A 20456-nucleotide genomic window follows, 5' to 3' on the forward strand; every position below is an offset into this window, starting at 1 on the left:
TTAGCATTCTTGATACACCAATCCGAACAGCCATTAGCCGTTTTCACACCGATATCTCGCCGACACGACATACAGACAGGATTTACTCTGATGGACAGTATAAGAGGAGGCTGCGGTTTATAACTGCGCGAGGTCTACTGTTCACAGAACTACTAGTATAGTTGATGTTGATTTCATATTAGGCTATATTCTCTTCCTGGAACACCCAGTTCATTGATTTCATGACTAGAACTAATTTGAATGACTGATTTTTCGGAGACCGAAAAAAGATTTATCCTCATGGAATACCTTGGAATGACCAATATTCTTATACGACCAGAACATAATATTCATTCTTGGAAAATCACAACCTGCCAAGCATAGTTTGTTACCTCTGGAGCGGTGTCGGAAAATCTCTCTATTTTCCTTTCGCACTTTTCTTGTGCCTCATTCTATGTGACTACTGAATGGACCCGTGCCATGCTTCATTCATTCACTATTCTGACGGATGCGTTGCCCTTTTATTTGAATAGCTTTTTCAAAGAACGAGTACTACATCAGATCAATACTCACTTTCTTTCTCTTTTCTTCTTCTTCTCCTTCTTTTTCTTATTTTTCTTCACTTCTCCAAATTCTCCTCCTTCCCTCCTCTTCATCCTCGCGCTCCTTCTCCTCTTCCGACTCAATCTTGTTTTTGTCATTTCGCTTGTTATTCTTCTCTTATTTTTCTTCTTCTTCTACTTTTCTTTGTTGTTTCTCTTGTTGTTGTTTTTCACTTCTTCTTCTTCTTCTTCTTCTTCTTTTTCTTTTTCATCATCTTCTTCTTCTTCTTCTTTTTCTTTTTCATCATCTTCTTCTACTCGTTCTTCTTCTTCTTCTTCTTCTTCTTCTTCTCTTCTTCTTCTTCTTCTTCTTCTTCTTCTTCTTCTTCTTCTTCTTCTCCTTCTTCACTCCTCACCATCCTTCTCAACCTCCTCCTCCTCTTCCCCATTCACCTCCTCCTCTGTATCCTCCTCTCACTCTTCTTCATCCTCCTCCTACTCTTCTACATCCTCCTCCTACTCCTCTTCCTTCTCTTCATCCTCTCTCTCTTCTAAGCCTCTCTTATAAGCCAGTATATATTATTATCTACATGAATAAAGTACTCAATCATATTTCTCATGTTCCCCTGCTCCTCCTCTTCCTACTACTCATAATCTATTTCCCCTTCTTCATCTTCCAGTTTTTGTTCTTCTCCCACTTTTTCCACTCCCTCTTTTTCTTCTCTTAGCTCTTTTTCTCTCATGTACTTCTCTTCCTTTCTCCTCCTCCTCCAATTTCTTGTACCTCAACTTCTTCTTCTTCTTTTCCTCGTCCTTATACTGTTTCTCCTCCTTCACCACCCTCATCTTCTTTTCCTTCTTCATCACTCTTCTCATCCTCATCTTCGACCTTATCTTCTCCTCCTCCTCCAATTTCTTGTTCCTCAACTTTCTTCTTCTTTTCTCCTCCTTATACTGTTTCTCCTCCTTCTTCTCCACCCCATCTTCTTCTCCTTCTTCATCACTCTTCTTCACCCTCATCTTCTTTTCCTTCTTCATCACACTTCTCATCCTCATCTTCGACCTTCTCTTCTCCTCCTCCGCCTCCATCCTATCCCCACTCTACTCTATCAGCTTGCTTTCAACTTGAACATACTTTTGTGCATCTTCACACACACACACACATGCTCACACACACATGCCTCGCGTACACAAGCAGCTAACTTGAGCAATGCACTGCCGCTGGAGTCAATTTAGCATTCTGAGTGAAAGAGATACTGTAAATAAACTGCAAGATACGCAGTTAAATGTTTGTATCCAGCTCAGTGAACAAACTGTATATCATGCTGTATGTTGACGCTCCTTTGTATGATTTGTGTAGTAAGTTCCTGGCATAATACGCGAGGTAGTCCAATTTAAATTTAATATTTAATGTTTATTCGACAGAGGCTGGCTCAAACAGCACTCTGGTTCGTGGACTGTATCAATTACATCGAGAACTTTTGGGTTGTCTGGCGTCGGGTAGCAAGTTGAACAATTAAAATTGCTAAGTGCACAATAACATAGGCCTACCTTCATGTCCAAATCCTTCTTGCTTCCAGGATCCCGGGTCCAGATCACGATACGAGACGAGACGACACTTGTAATAAATCACAATAAATAATCAATAGATCACTTTGCAAAAATCGACATTACGAGAAGTGAGCTGTTCTATTGGCTGTCAATCGGCAACTGCCGGCGATTATGCTATGCGCATCACCCTTCAATTGCCCCCTTCACCACACAATGCCATACAACAAAGCAACATTGATATAACGTCGAACATTTAATGAGATTGTCAATATTTATTGACAAGTCAAAACTAGTTGGATTTCTGATGCGAGATGAAAAATTGTTTTAAGTTATGTTCTTTTCCTAAACAAAGACTCTATTTATCTATTCATCCTTTCACAAATACTCAATTTTTTCCACTTTTTGTGTACCTAGTTGACAAGTTGATATTGTGGTAATTATTCATATTGAACAAAAAAAGTAAGAAATTGTCAAAAACCACAGATTTATTGATAGTTAGAACGACCGGTTTCGGTTGTTACACCATTGTCAATCTCTGATTGACTAAAACTAAATACTTGGTTTTAGTTTATCAGAGATTGACAATGGTGTATTTATTTATTCCATTGGCATTACAGATCATAATTATAATAAATATAATATGATTGGGAGAAGACAACAGGCATAGCCCAAAACTGTCTTCTCCCAAATTTTTACAAATAAAAGTTTCAAAAAGAATAAGGTTAAGATTTCACTTTCACTTCAAAAAGTCCAATTTCCACTTCAAAACTAATGACTAAACTAAAAATTTTGAATTTAAAAATTTTAGTGTAACAACCGAAACCGGTCTTTCTAACTATCAATAAATCTGTGGTTTCTGACAATTTCTCATTTAATACAAATACACCAAATCATATCAATGATTGTAAGAGAACACACCACAAAAATGTTTGGTCTTCGGATCTTTAGTGCATTTTCTGAATTCTGGCAATATTTTGTTATTTGAATAATAAAACAAATGTTGAGAGTGGATTCGTTTTTCAATATACTCCAAGGTAAGGTCGCGCAAAAGCCTGTTGAATTTTAATCGTGACTAAGTGCCACAGGAACCAATACGAAAAGCCTTCTTTCCAAGGCTCCGTGAACTTGTAGTGCACAGGTCCGAAAAAAATTGACAATAAACTACGAATTTTGTGTCGGCAGAATATCCAAAAATTAAATTTTGTGCAAGCACCGTTTTTTTACACGCATTTGAAGTCGCGGTCAAGGTCATTTTTCAATGCTAATTTCCCTATGCTGGAAGTGTGAACTTGTAAAACTTGTAATACAAACCGTATCATCACGCCTGCTTATATACTGCCTGCAACAGAAAATAGAGCGTAGCTGGCATATAGCCAACATAGGAAAATTATCATTCATATGTATGACCTTGACTCCATCTTCAAAAGCGCCTAGGAAAATCTGGTGTGGCGCACTCACACAACTTTCCTTGCCGTTATGAAAATTGATCACCAGACGCTAGTGATCCCGCGCATCTCAAGTCTACTACTATTCAAAGATCTGAGCCAGCTGGTGACAGGACAATAACGCTGGAAACACACACGAGGTCTGCTATCTCTTCATAGTGAATGATTAAATAGAATCAACAGTTGTCAACAGTTAGCAATTGAAATAATCACATTTTCTCTCGAATTTCGAGCTTATTTTCAATTTTAGGTGAAAATGTTATTGAACATCAATTGTAGAGATTCTCATGCTCAATCTTTTCCACTCAAAATTTTCTGTTTAAATTGTATCTGAAGCCTGATAATTGGGAATCTAAAATCAAACTTTGCATAGATGGGGCGGAGCTCCTGAAATTTTTACAGATATGGGACTCGTGGCAATTGATAGAGCTTATCAATGACTTCTTTAGGTATGAATTTGATTAAAATCGTTGTAGCCGTTTTCGAGAAAATCGCGAAAAACCCTGTTTTTGACAACATTTTCGCCATTTTAGCCGCCATCTTGAATCATATTGGATCCAAATTGTTCGTGTCGGATACTTATAGTGTAAGGACCTCAAGTTCCAAATTTCAAGTTATTACGTTTTTACATGGTTTTAAGCATGTAGAAGTGATTTTTACTAAAATTGAGCAGTGACACTACGGGGTCTCCCCTTAGTGTACACACCTCCCCTTAATGTGCTGTGTATACTTGATTGTCTCCCCGTATTATACCTTGTTCCAACACACACACACACACACACACACACACACACACACACACACACACAACACACACACACACAACACACACACACCACACACAACACACACACACACACACACACACACACACACAACACACACACACCACACACACACACACACACAACACACACACACCACACACCACACACACACACACACCACACACACACACACACACACACACACACACCACACACACCACACATACATACATACAGACCAATGACCAAAAACCACTTTTTTGGACTCAGGGGACCTTGAAACGTATAGAAATTTACAAATTGGGGTACCTTAATTTTTTCCGGAAAGCAATACTTTTCTTACCTATGGTAATAGGGCAAGGAAAGTAAAAAAACGGTGCTTGTACAAAATTGAATTTTTGCATATTCAGACGACACAAAATTCGTAGATAATTGTACATTTTTTTCTGATTTCTTCTGACATGTGCACTAAGAAAAGGGAAAGTAGCATTGAAAAATGAATGACCTTGACTGCGACTTCAAATGCATGTAAAAAACGTTGCTTGTACAAAATTTAATTTTTGGATATTCTGCCGACAATAAATTCATAGTTCATTGTCAATTTTTTCGGACTTGTGAACTACAAGCTCACGGAGCCTCTTCCTAATATAGTATTTTCTGATTGATTCGAGTGGCTTTCAATCATGATTCAAATTTAACAGGATTTTGCGCAAACGGGTCAGAAAGTTTAGATTCTTAATCATTCTCTACTTTCATCCTATCATTTTCAACGTGATCTTTGCATTCTTCTCCAATATTTTGTGTGTTTTTGCAGGTGACACGGCTTGTAAACTGTTCAAATTCGCAGAGATGTTCAGCCTGTACCTGTCAACGTTTATCCTGGTGCTAATAGGGCTGGACCGCTTCCTGGCAGTGCGCTATCCTATGAGATCTCTGAGCACAGCTAAACGCTGTACGAAGCTGGTAGCCGGCGCTTGGCTTCTAAGCTTCATACTCAGTTTACCTCAGGTATTTTCATCGAAATATTTCAAATACTCCTCAAAATAAGTTGGTCAATGAGTATATTCTTTATAGAGACCTTGTTTTCTCAAGATATTCATCAATATTTGAAAAATTAATATAATCTTTATAGAAAATATGAATAGAATAGAATATGTTTTATTTGTTCAATACAGTACAGTCATATGAATCATAACTATACAAATGAACATTGTCATGTATAAAAAATCTCTTCAATATTTGACATAGAGTCATATGAATCATAACTATATAATTGAACATTGTCATGTACAAAAAAAAATCTCTCCATATCTAACATCTCATCAATATGAGAGGTAGAGGAAAAGAATCTAAGATAGTGAATATTGAAATGGATATATTTTTCCATAGAAATGGATAAGATAGAGGATATTATCTTATTCTCCAGAGAATAAGAGAATACTGAATTGGAATCTACTTGGAAAAAAACGAAGATGTAGACCGCCAAATCTACGGAATCTGACGAATTGGAATCCTGTATATGAGGACTGATATAATCGGAATAAAGAACTACAGCTGTAAAGGTGCGTACAGATATACGCGCCGCGAACATGAGCACTTTTAATCAGCTGATGCTAAGGCTTTTTATATCTGTATCTTACCGTTTCTGTAAAAATACAGATATAGTCAGCTTCTTAAAAGTGAATTGCTCATGTTCGCGGCGCTTATATCTGTACGCACCTTTATGTAGTCCAGTCACTATATACATTGGTGCTTGCAATTGATATTATAGTTCTGATATTTTAATATATTATTTGAATACATGAGAGAAGTCCAGAACCAAATTCTTCATGCAAAATTTCCTAGTGCTATATACAGAGTGGCTCGAAAACCTCATTTTAAGTACATTCAACAATAAATTTCCCATTTTTTGACCGAATTTGACTTGTAATGCATAATTTTGAACCGCCTTGATGAGCCAAAAAAAATGAGTGTAGTGCGATGAGATCCGAGCATTGTGTCAAAAGTTATAAGTGTTTGAATTCTTGATACTTGAGGCGTCCTTAAGCGCGCCTCTCCACTAGGAAATACTGAAATGAAGTGCATCTAACGGGTGATTCTCATAGAACATAATCTTATGAACTCATGTCATTGTGCGAAATATCAATGTAAAGACCATGAAGTTGGTGATGATGGTTGAAGCTAAAAATAAGGTGTTTTCACAATACAAGGAGCATTGTTGTCAGGTACACCTGGAAAACTATATGAGATCGAGCGCTCTACCTAGTCTCAGATTGTAGAGCACTAAATTACTCTCAGAGGGATTTTGAATTCTACTTAAAATTGATTTTTTTCTCAAAATTCCACTCATTCTTTAAAAATTATAACTCAGTACTCATTGGAGATGTACGAACTATCGTTCAGAATTTTGTAATCTTAAAAAAAGGCGAGAGCAAATTTTTCTGTCTGATCACTGGATTTGGCGGAAATAGCTGAAAACTGGAAAATGAACCGAAAATATGAGGTTTTTGGGCCACTCTGTATATTGCACAAGGAAATTTTGCATAAAGAATTTGGTTCTGGACTTCTCTTATATATCCAAATATTATATTAGAAAATCAGAACTACAATATAAATTGCAAGCACACCCCCTTTCCCATGTCTATATTGACTGGACTAATGTTATTATAGATACGTAGGCCTACTCGAATTATTATATCAGTTTCTGAGAATGTAACGACATTGAATGTAGTATTTGATAAACTCCTTAAAATATTTGATGAAATCCAATTTGTAACTTGATACATAAGAGGCTATGTCTTCGAATGGAGCGTTTAATAAACTCTTAATTTGTTTCACAAACAGTTCTAAGTTGGAACTTGAATATGAATAGAGAACGATCATACTACCCGAAAAAGATTCAAAATTATCTTGATAACAGACTTGACAAGTTCGACTCCTTTCATTATGGAAAGTTTACTCATTTTCTTGCAGCTCAAAATTGCTTTCCATTCAATCTCAAAACTCCAATAATCTCAGCTTAAACTTGAATTTATTGCTATTTATTCACAGCAATTCCATTACAACTTTTTTAATTCCTTCGCGAAGAATATTATCAGGAAATGAGTTGCAGCCTATGAATAGTTTGCTTGGAGAAAATAGATTAATCCAGCAATATGAAGCTCTTATAAGCTCAACTAACTTTTGTAATCTACTGGCTTAACATCAATTTCCTTCCCAATTTCTAGTTTCCATCTAGGACGATTTTGCTAATTCTACAATTTTTCTCAAGCTGTTTAACGATATAGGGTGTTCTGAGCTCTCTACCTTCATAAGAGATGATCGAAAATTTAATACAACCAGCTTTCTCTCGAAAACACTAGGTCAAGACCGAACTAGAACGGTCAAGCACATGTTTCTGATGGATGAAATGAATTAAGAGATTTTGTAAATTCTACAGGTCGGACATTCACTTTTCCTAGTTTCAAATTAGCTCAAAACTCAAAACAGAAATTTGGGAGAATCCTTAGAAACGTATAATTTTTAAATCTATTTTTATAAATTCAGGACATACAATTGAATTTATTAATTCAGGACATTAAAGGTATATCCAATTAAAAATTACGATCGTGTTATAGGTAAACTTCAAAAAACAACTACTAAAGACACCAATATAGCTCTGGACAACGATGAGAGGATGTTCAAAATCTTCAAATCATTATTCCTGGATCAAAAATCAAGTGAAGAAGCAGTGTGTGATATCATAACCTCAAACTTTGGACAACATTAACTTTTCATCAAAATTTTTGGAGAGAAATAGTACAGGCTCAGCCTATTTCTCCCTCCAATGTCATAATTATATTATGATTGTAGTATTTTGTACAATAAATAAATAAATAAAGATGTGATGTGGACTCTCAAAATTCAACACTGGACTCATTTATGTAGTCATAGACAGTCAACATGGACTCTCAAATCGATAAACCAAATCACAATCGTTCTAGTCAACTTTTAAACTATCAATAATAATTAAGCTCAATGCAAACTCAAGTACCGAGATTCAGTAGCGACTATTCATTATGAAACTATATGGCGGAATCTGAAGCGAGTAAGTTTGAAATGTTCGACACAAGGGCAATAGGTCAATTAATTAACTCATCAGAGGTCACAACTTCAGAAAGTCAAATACAAATTGAGAGATTGCAGGCTCCATTGAAACTAACTGGAATCAAATAAATCATTGGGAGGTTGTTGAAATAAACTTATGCTACCACTCCCTCACAGTGTTTGTTTGTTACTTAGTCCACAATGTCCTATATGCAGATTTAATTGCTATATTGATTCTAAGTGTTAATAGCTATCAACTCATTGCAAATATATTTTTTACAAGGGAATATGTTTGTCTAAAGATGGAAATAAAAGATGAAAAGATCTTACTCACGGGCTGAAAATCATTCCTGGGGTAACAAATAATTTTTGTATAGTAGCGCTCATCGAATTTCCATCTAGCTGTTTACCCTGTTGTCAATATTTGCAGTAGCAGAAGTCTTCGGGGTGATTTACAGCATTTTTTCACAATTGAAATTGAAATTTATTCACAACATGTTTTACAAATGTTTTTACAATGCAATAATTATAGGGAAAACAGTCTTCGGGGTGAATGACAGCATTTTTTTTCACAATTAAAATTGAAATTTATCCATATGTTTTACAAATTGTTTTACAATGCAATAATTATAGGGAGAACATTTTCCCTAATTATTATTAGGGAAAACAGTATCATGATGTAAAAGAAGAAAAGAGCTTCAATAGCTTAACAGCTGTTGATGATCAACAATATTGTATATAATAATATGAACGAGACAGTCACTCAATTTTGATAACTAAAAAAAAAAACAAGTCTTTGTCAATTTCACACAAACAGAAATAGAGCAATAGTAAAAAACAAAAAAAAATTGAAAAAACAAACAAAATATAAAATCCTTCTAAGTACCTAACCATTTATACAGTAAATATATAACATAAAAAGAATAAGTGAAAAATAAATACATAATCCTCTGTTTTAACAATTGAGTCAAAAACAGTCGAATTGAGCATCAGTAAAGTGACAAATAGACAAAAGTTAAATTTAGTAATAAAATACTAAATTTGGTGCAATTGAAGGAAAAATAATATTAATTCAATAAAACCAATTTACGTGGGAAAAAATGAAGAAAGTCTAAGTAAAATCAAAAACAGTGATAAGTGTCTTGAATTGATGGTAAAAAAGAGCAACGAGAAATGTATAAAGGATTAGTTGGCCTCTAGAATATTTCCTCCTCAATGTAAATCGTACATATCCATTCCTCAATTTCATTCGTGAGTTTTCTGCTCCCGCTCATATTTTCTATGAATTTGGTCGGGATTTTGTTAACGGTGCTGGATTGGAAGAGGACGGATCTATCTGCTTTGTTCAATGACTGACAAGAATAGCCAATAGTTGATAAGATGTTTGAATCTTACCATAGTGCAGCAGTTCTAAATCGAAAGGTCACCAATAGATTTTTTTATGTTGCAACCTATTTTTGAAAATCAAATCAATTCATTCAATTTGAATATTTCTCTGTTAATCGATTACTCATTAAGACTTCTCAAAATTGTTTCGATTTCAACTTCATTCAGTTCCATTATTTGTATTGTGAACAATTTAGGCTACATCACCCTTCAATCTAGTGGCAGAATTTGAAAATACGTCTAAATTTATAGCTAACTAATCAGAATAAGGAAGTTGGCGTAACTAAGAAAAGTGTTTGACAAGTTGTACTTCACTTAGTAACTGCTGCAATCCACCAAAGACTACACAACTTGGTCTCGAATAGCTTTCGACCAATCAGGAGAAAGACTGCGGGTCTTGATGTATTTCGATCTGAGCAGTAGTTGCGACCCAGTAGTTGCTTCCATCTAGTGGTAGGATTTGGAACTAAATTTCGATTCATTGTTTACCAATCAGGAACAAGTAGATGGAGAGGGAAGGAGTGACTGGAGAGTAGTGACGTGGATCCAATCTGAATATCGTTAGTTTTTGTCTTAGACCAGTTATAGAATAGACACGCTGGGAATTTTAGCCTCTGAAGCCAACATCTACTGCCATATCACCATATCGTGACGTCAGCATCAGATAGAAAATAATGTAGACAAACTCTGCAGAAAAGTTTTCTTTAGTCTATATTCATTGACTTTTAGTATGAATATACAATGGGCCGTGTCTATTCTATAATACTGGTCTAAGGTTTTTGTCATAGTCATTCAATTTCAGCTGTTTTACATCCATGAAATCAAGCCGGTAAACAGCTGAATGTAGAACAAATAAACATTTGATTTTCATTACAGCATACTATACAGTAGTGAAATCATATGTTTTCTTTACAGTCGAATATATGTTTCCTAGTTCCAAACTTGGAAAAGCAAAACTGGTGAAAAAGCCACATTTTAGCTCCACATATAAGTTTCGTCAACTACAATCAAAATTCCTGATTCGGAACTTGTAAACTAGGTTATGTTTATAGAATGCATGTAGTAATGTCAGCACAAGCAGGTAATGTTTTCTGTTTCTCAATTATTCTTTTCTAGATTATTATGACAAAAAATAGTGTAAGTTACTTGGACGTGAATGTCTTTTGCAGTGCTCGAATGAAATTCGAAATTGAAACATCATTCTCGCCTGCAAAACAGCCCTTCCCGTCCTTGTGACTTAAGATACTATTGTTGTTCTCTGTTCTAATTCCGTGCTCCAAGGGTGAATTTATTGTTCTTGTATTAAATTTTTTGTTTTGTTTGAAATTTGATTCTGAACGGTCTCTCTGTCTTTTGTCTTGTCTTCATCTGTATTTTTTTTTCTCTCTCTCTCTCTCTCTCTCTCTCTCTCTCTCTCACGGTCACAAATCACAGTGAATGTGCATTAATACAACACACAATAATCTATGTGACATAATAATAATTATGTTTCCACCAAGATGGTTGCCATTTGCATGCATCTTAGCAGACTCCAACTGCACTGAAGCAATCAGCGGGACATATTTCCATGAATCGAAGCGTCAGCAACATTATGTGACGAACACTGTCGAACACAATCAAACGATTCAATGGATTGCAACATGTGTCATGGCGGGCCAAGACGCCACCCCACACGTAATATATGTCATGTGCTACCCACGATATAATCACAGTGTGTCATGTACAAGGAATATGTCACCCCTAGATATTGTATCACATTTATAATATTACGTTGTGTCATGTGCCACATATGTGAATATGTATCAAGTGCCCGGGGCGACAGGCTTTCAATTATCTGCAGATTAGTAGCGTGTCAAGAATGTTCGACGGTTGTCATGGCAACCGTTGTTGATACAAGATTTGTTCAGATTGTTAGAGTGGTGTCAGCCGAAAACGAGTATGGATTAGTTAAGCTTCAAAATGTTTTGAAGCTGGAATATTTGTAGGCTACAGGTCTTGTATAATATTATAATATTATAATTAATTTATAATATATAATATTATAATACTCGTACAGTAATATTCCTATAATCTGTCTTCATGGCATGGATTGGTTAAGACGGTTCAAGACGTTTCAGATCCACCCTGAAATATGGAACACACCTCCACTTATCTATTACGTCCGTAAGAGACGATTTGGTAGAGAGCTAGGGGGAAGGATACTTCAAATAATTATTCTTTCCGAAGAATGGACATTGATATGTCCAAAGCTCCGCCAATTTATGTAGATGCATAACAATATTATCTATTTAATCTATAGTTATTACAATTGGTTTTTCCATATCATATACAGCTCATAATTATTTTCTTAATTTATTTTGTAAATTCATCTATAATTTTGCTGTATTGTAAGCTATTGTATATAAGTGTATAAGCCAGTATATATTGTAATCTACATAAATAAAGTACTCAAACAATCAATCAATCAATCGTCATCCGTCTGACTACCCACGCACCCACGCACATGCCTGGAGATCATGTTGACATCACCGTCAGCAAAGAAAAACTTTTAGAAAACGAAATCTTGAAAACTGCTTGTTGTGAAGTGTTAAACAATGAGATTATTCCGTATCTTTCTGTATAACTATCTTCTTAGATTACGTTTGTAGAGTGAATATTCATGTTGTGGAACTTTCCCACAATTGGTGAGACTTGGAATGTTGTCAAAAAATGAAATAATAGTTAGGAAATATTGAAATGAAGTGCATCTAAAGGTGCGTACAGATTTACGCGCCGCGAACATGAGCAATTCACTTTTTTCCAGCTGATGCCAAGCTTTTTATATCTGTATCTTACCGTTTCTGTAAAAATACAGATATAATCAGCTGATTAAAAGTGAATTGATCATGTTCGCGGCGCGTATATCTGTACGTACCTTTACGAGTGATTCTCATAGAACATAATGTCATGAACTTATATCATTGTGCGAAATATCAATATGAGGGCAATGTAGCTGGTGATGATGGTTGAAGCTGAAAATTAGGTGTTTTCACAATACAAGGAGCATTGTTATCAGGTATACCTGGAAATCTATATGAGAAATATATATGGCTGTTGATTTCATATTGTAGAGCACAAAAAATACCCAGAGGGATTTGAATTATACATCAAATTGTAACAATCGGAAGATATTGTTGATCATGAACTAAGATTCATCAGAATTGATTCTTTCTTCAAATTTCACTCATTTTTGAAAAATCATAAGTCAGCACTAATCGGAGATAGAGAGTTTCAAGTGATCTCATTCTATTCAGAATTTCATAATCTAAAAAAAGCGAGATCAAATGTTTTTTATCCGATCACTGAATTTGGCAGAAATAGCTGAAAACTGGAAAATGAACCGAAAATACGAGGTTTTTTGGTCACCCTGTATCTAGCACAAGGAAATTTGGCATGAAGAAATTATTTCTGGACTTCTCTCATGTATCCAAATAGCATATTAAAAAATCAGAACTGCAATATAAATTGCAAGCACACCCACTTTTTTATGTCTATATTGACTGGACTAACAGTGAAACAGCCATGAATACACTCCAGACTAGAACTTTCTGTTCAGCAATCCTAACTTCATCAACAACAATATTCACCATTTGACTAAAGCTGACAGTTCAAACTGAATAAGGTGGGCCGTCCACTAGAACCGTTTTCGTCCGAACTAGCATCGGCCGAAAACTACCGAACGATCCCCCAACAAAGAAAGGGATAGATGCTCGTCCATTGCAACAAGTTCATACGGCCGTCTCCGGCCGATCAATTTTTCGATCCGAATTGAACAGGATTTTCCGGCTCTATCCGGCCGAACTAACTAGTCGAGCTGAGACAACTAAGTGTTCCTAACCAAAAATTGTTTCATAGTCTTGTTTGCTTTTGTTTTTTGAAGTTGTTCTGTTTTATAAAGTTGTAACTATGGACAATGAAAAGTTGATAAGTTTGGTTCAAGAGCATGTTCCATTGTGGGATATGCAAGACAAAAGATATCATCGTTGTGATGTTCAAATGAATCTTTGAACAAAGATTGCTTAATAATGAATAACTAATTTGGTGGATATTTGTTTATTCAATTTACAAGATCTCAATATAATAATTTTTTATGAAAAATTGTGATTGCTATGATAGTAGTTGATTCAATAATAGGCAACTAGACAGACGTAAACGGTACCAATGGATGACAAATTCGGCGATCCACGGCCGAACGGATCGGTTGAAAACGTTTCCAGTGGACGGTTACCCTATGACGTGAAACACGTTCTAGAACTGATGTGGCCCACGTAGAAACAAGTGTAACAGCATTCAGCTTGGCAAGACGTGGGAGGCATATAACACGGGAGCCAAGTGTTATCTTATACATGGATACATCCATTTTACAGTATAGTGATCACACCCATTATAGTGTTATATATATTGTAGAGGCAGCAAGCCACTACTATTGATAGGGGGGGGGATTTGATATATATATATCCTCTACATAACTCTATATCCTCTAACGAAATCCTCTACATAACGAATTTCATGGGCCCATGACATTTTCGAGTTTTGGCTGCTTATTTACCTCTATTTAACGTATTTCGGACCTCTCAACAAAAAAGTTTTCTCTTGACATACAAAGTGTAGTGTGATAGGAAGCAGACGGTTATTTTCAAGGAATTGTTTAGTTTCAGCAGAAAGGTCAATAGACTAAAAATAATGGCAATTAGGTATGAAGAAGATAGGGTGTAGACAGTCAATAGAGGGTGAAAAACATATCGGAAATTGAATGCAAGTTACTGGAAATTGAATTCCAAGAACTTGTTATTATTGTAGACCAGGCAGGTGAGCGACTGGACTTTCCCATTCTTGCCTTTGTCACACATTTCAATCCTTTAAACTGACTATGATGATGATGTGATAGCTGTGACGAACCTGAGGAGAAGTCCGTCAGATCAAGAAGTTCTAGAGGCTTTCAAAATTATCAGGCAAAGATAAAATTGAAAAATAGTGTACCAGACATGTCTGACTGTTTGAATAGATGTGAGTCGTTTATCAAACATGATTTTTTATTCAAATGAAAAATTCAGCCGAAAATTACTCACTTTTTCAAATATAAAACATTTTAAAAAATAAGAAAGTTGAGTTAAAAATAATGCTACAGAGTATGTACTTTGATTAAACTCTACTAATAGTACAATCAAGCTTTCTGAAAATAAATTGGTGAGTTTACTTACTTATTACATTTTATAAATATTCAAAAAACATGTTTTTTTATTCTAAACTGCATGAATTTCAAATTTCCATATAATATTGGCTTAATAGGTACCCTACCTACGTTCGCAATGATATGTTCTATGTACCATATTCATTTATTTACCGCCGTGATACGATATTATAAGATCCATAGGATCGTGGCAGTTTTCTTGACAGAACCTCTCAATAACGAATACCTCTCTGCAGCGAATTTTTTCTCGGGATAATCGACTTCGTTATACAGAGGTTCGACTGTATATACACATACATTGATCATCTCGACTGTAGGGGTAGTAACAGGAGGGTGGGAGGGGATGGTTGTTTGCAGTGGATTTGGGGTGTCGACCCGCACTCGAATTTTGCGGATTCAGCAACTAGTGTAATGAGTGTTCTTTGTGACTCTTTTCTAAGTGAGCAGAATGCGAGTGAAAAGGGATCTAATTGGCAGACGTTGAATGTGTGAATGGATGATCGGCTGCAGAAACAAGCCTAATTACGAGGACTAGATTTGAGCTACCTGCGAGATTTTTCAAGTATCAGGGATATTGACGACCAAGATTTAGATGTGGAACTCATAATGTGTACCTATTTCATGAGATTTGAACAGTTTTTTTTTATTTTTATTTGTTTCTTTTTCCTCTTCTCTTGGTTTCTCTTTGTTTTACTTTCAATCCCTTCCTCTTCTTCGATATCTTTCTTCACCTCCTTCATGATAATCTTCTGCTCGTACCGTTCTTCCTTTTGTTTGTTGCTTCTATTTATCCTCTTTTTGCTTCATCTCATCTCTTTTTTCTCTTCTCCTTTTATGTTTTCTCCTCCTCCTCCTCCTCCTTCTCCTCCTTCTCCTCCTTCTCCTCCTTCTCCTCCTTCTCCTCCTTCTCCTCCTTCTCCTCCTTCTCCTCCTCCTTCTCCTCCTTCACCTCCTTCTCCTCCTTCTCCTCCTCTCCTCCTTCTCCTCCTTCTCCTCCTTCTCCTCCTTCTCCTCATTCTCCTCCTTCTCCTCCTTCTCCTCCTTCTCCTCCTTCTCCTCCTTCTCCTCCTTCTCCTCCTTCTCCTCCTTCTCCTCCTTCTCCTCCTTCTCCTCCTTCTCCTCCTTCTCCTCCTTCTCCTCTTCTCCTCCTTCCTCCTTCTCCCCTTCTCCTCCTTCACCTCCTTCTCCTCCTTCTCCTCCTCCTCCACCTTCTCCTCCTTCTCCTCCTTCCTCCTTCTCCCCTTCTCCTCCTTCTTCTCCTCCTTCTCCTCCTTCTCCTCCTTCTCCTCCTTCTCCACTTTCTCCTCCTTCTCCTCCTTCTCCTCCTTCTCCTCCTTCTCCTCCTTCTCCTCCTTATCCCCTTCTCCTCCTTCTCCTCCTTCTCCTCCTTCTCCTCCTTCTCCTTCTCCTCCTTCTCTCCTTCTCCTCCTCTCCTCCTCCTTCTCCACCTTCTCCTATTTCTCCTCCTACTCTTCCTTTTTTCTCTCGTCTTTCCGTTTCTTCTTTTCTTTCCACTACTCATCTTCCTTCGGATCAACCGATTGATGTTTTTGAACCATCCTTTTACACCACTAGTATGGATTAGTTAAGCTTCAAAACGTTTTGAAGCTGGAATATTGTAGGCTACAGGTCTTGTATAATATTATAATAATTATAATTCATTTATAATATATAATATTATAATACTCGTACAGTATATTCCTATAATCTGTCTTCATAGCATGGATTGGTTAGGACGGTTCAAGACGTTTCAGATCCACCCTGAAATGTGGAACACACCTCCACTTATCTATTATCGTCGTATGAGACGATTTGGTAGAGAGTTAGTGGAAGATACTTCGAATATTCTTCCGAAGAATGGACTTGATATGTCCAAAGCTCCGCCATTTATGTAGATGCATAACAATATTATCTATTTAATCTATAGTTATTACAATTGGTTTTTCCATATCATATACAGCTCATATTAATTATTCTTAATTTATATTTTGTAAATTCATCTATAATTTTGCTGTATTGTAAGCTATTGTATATAAGTGTATAAGCCAGTATATATTGTAATCTACATAAATAAAGTACTCAATCAATCAATCAATCGTCATCCGTCTGACTACCCACGCACCCACGCACATGCCTGGAGATCATGTTGACATCACCGTCAGCAAAGAAAAACTTTTAGAAAACGAAATCATTGAAAACTGCTTGTTGTGAAGTGTTAATCAATGAAGATTATTCCGTATCTTTCTGATTTTCTCTGTAACTATCTTCTTAGATTACGTTTGTAGAGTGAATATTCATGTTGTGGAACTTTCCCACAATTGGTGAGACTTGGAATTTTGTCAAAAATGAAATAATAGTTAGGAAATATTGAAATGAAGTGCATCTAAAGGTGCGTACAGATTTACGCGCCCGAACATGAGCAATTCACTTTTTTCCAGCTGATGCCAAGCTTTTTATCTGTATCTTACCGTTTCTGTAAAAATACAGATATAATCAGCTGATTAAAAGTGAATTGATCATGTTCGCGGCGCGTATATCTGTACGTACCTTTACAGTGATTCTCATAGAACATAATGTCATGAACTTATATCATTGTGCGAAATATCAATGAGGGCAATGTAGAGGTTGAGGTGATGATGGTTGAAGCTGAAAATTAGGTGTTTTTCACAGTAAAAGGAGCATTGTTATCAGGTATACCTGGAAATCTATATGAAAATCTATATGGCTGTTGATTTCATATTGTAGAGCACAAAAATACGCCCAGAGGGATTTGAATTATACATCTAAATTGTAACAATCGGAAGATATTGTTGATCATGAACTAAGATTCATCAGAATTGATTCTTTCTTCAATTTCACTCATTTTTGAAAAATCATAAGTCAGCACTAACGGAGATAGAGAGTTTCAAGTGATCTCTTCTATTCAGAATTTCATAATCTAAAAAAAGCGAGATCAAATGTTTTTATCCGATCACTGAATTTGGCAGAAATAGCTGAAAACTGGGAAATGAACCGAAAATACGAGGTTTTTTGGTCACCCTGTATCTAGCACAAGGAAATTTGGCATGAAGAAATTATTTCTGGACTTCTCTCATGTATCCAAATAGCATATTAAAAAATCAAACTGCAATATAAATTGCAAGCACACTCACTTTTTATGTCTATATTGACTGGACTAACAGTGAACAGCCATGAATACCTCCAGACTAGAACTTTCTGTTCAGCAATCCTAACTTCATCAACAACAATATCACCATTTGACTAAAGCTGACAGTTTCAAACTGAATAAGGTGGCCGTCCACTAGAACCGTTTTCGTCCGAACTAGCATCGGCCGAAAACTACCGAACGATCCCCCACAAAGAAAGGGATAGATGCTCGTCCATTGCAACAAGTTCATACGGCCGTCTCCGGCCGATCAATTTTTCGATCCGAATTGAACAGATTTTCCGGCTCTTCCGGCCGAACTAACTAGTCGAGCTGAGACAACTAAGTATTCCTAACCAAAAATTGTTTCATAGTCTTGGTTGCTTTTGTTTTTTGAAGTTGCTGTTTTATAAAGTTTTAACTATGGACAATGAAAAGTTGATAGTTTGGTTCAAGAGCATGTCCATTGTGGGATATGCAAGACAAAAGATATCATCGTTGTGATGTTCAAATGATCTTTGAACAAGATTGTTATAATGAATAACTATTTGGTGGTATTTGTTTATTCAATTTACAAGATCTCAATATAATCATTTTTATGAAAAATGTGGGTTGCTATGATTGTAGTTGACAAACTTCCACCTGAGTGCTAAAAGACGGTTTTTGTACCAGTTTTGCTGTTCCTATTCGGAACTAGGAAACATACTCGACTGTGAAGAAAACATATGATTTCATTACAGCATACTAGTAATAATCATATGTTTATTTGTTCTACAATCAGCTGTTTACCGGCTTGATTTCATGGATGTAAAACAGCTGGAATTGAATGACTATGACAAAAACGTTTAATCCGTATCTCCTTTATCCATTATATCTCCATTATCTTCATTATAACCATTCTATTCTAACGTATCACAAAATCCCAATTCCGTTAAAACACTAATAGTGAAACACACATAATAGTGAATGATTGGTGAATGAATCTGCCTATCGTGAGAAGAACAGCATTGCTATTTCTCTGCCTTACTACTGCCTTCTATAGAGGAAAGCTGAGCCGGTGGAGGAAATGTTGTGTAAGTTAATGTTGTTAAAAAATTAACATGCCTTTATATTATCCACTATGCCTTCAAACGTATCAGCTGATCTGTTACATAGATATATTCCACTGTCACCTAGGTACCGTCATAGAGAAACAATAGCGTAAGTAGATATCCCATGGTATAGGGCGTTTATGTCGCAACTTTTACTGTAATCTCAAGCAGATTACTGTCGAATGAATTGGAGAAATAAATTGAAAATTTTATCGTTTCTATATATTACCATAGAAAAATAATAGCGTAAGTAGATATCCCATGGTATAGGCGTTTATGTCGCAACTTTTACTGGTATCTCAAGCCGATAGTCCATGTAATTCTTTCCCGTGAAGCTGTGTGACACTGGTAGTCTCTCATATTGTGCCGTTCATACACTCTCACCCCAACAAAACAGTAAAAATCGACATTAATCAACAGTAATCGGCTTGAGATAACAGTAAAAGTTGCGACATAACGCCCTATACCATGGGATATCTACTTACGCTATTGTTTCTCTATGGTACCGTATATAAACGATTATGAGTTACTTGACTTTTCCATGTCACAGAATGATCCTCAGGAAAAATTCCAATGATTTACTTACACCACTTCTCCTCTCACCGGCTCTGTATATCTGATGTTATATTAACTGTTCATTCTGTCTAAAGGATCATTAAATGATCAAATGAAATTTTCCGATTATCGTTCCAATCTATTCGCCCTGTTATTTTTAGTAGACTCACAAAGTTACAATGCATTATCTCAAAAACTGAGCACTCTATGAATTCTTTTGTCTCTCTATGCACTGCTGTCTGGAGCCCATTTTCAGGTAATAGTCAGTTGGTATTATTTTCATATATTTTCTAAATTCCAATACAGGATCAGATAGCATGTTTGGATTCATAAAATTATAAAGGTTTACAAAATTCTGGTCTGGTTCTAAAAGCATATTTAACAAAACAAAAACTTTGAACTGATTTTACTCAAAATACACTTTTGGCCTATGTGCCCTTTTTCCGGAAATGCCCTCATTTATATTTTATTCACTATGAAAGTAATAGACAAATCACAGATTCAAAGATTCACAGAATAGTGATAGTGAATATTCAGATTCACATTATTAAATAATACATTTTCAGAATTGGGATTCAATATTTTTTTAATCAATTTCTACATTTTTAAAAAACGCTGGAATCTTTGTGGAGCTAGAAAAGATAGCGCTATCTGCCATTGAATGATAGACAAGGATACC

General features: G+C 35.9%; 1 protein-coding gene across 1 annotated transcript in view; it reads left to right on the forward strand.

Annotated features, from left to right (window-relative positions):
- Positions 1 to 20456, forward strand: part of LOC111055982 (gonadotropin-releasing hormone II receptor) — a 59895-nt gene that overhangs the window by 18455 nt on the left and 20984 nt on the right. The window contains exon 3 of the mRNA XM_039430034.1: positions 5099 to 5292. Coding sequence (XP_039285968.1) covers positions 5099 to 5292 — 194 coding nt within the window. The remainder of the gene's footprint in view (positions 1 to 5098; positions 5293 to 20456) is intronic.

This window comes from Nilaparvata lugens, chromosome 6, assembly GCF_014356525.2.
Source record: "Nilaparvata lugens isolate BPH chromosome 6, ASM1435652v1, whole genome shotgun sequence".
Classification (NCBI taxonomy): Eukaryota; Metazoa; Arthropoda; class Insecta; order Hemiptera; family Delphacidae; genus Nilaparvata; species Nilaparvata lugens.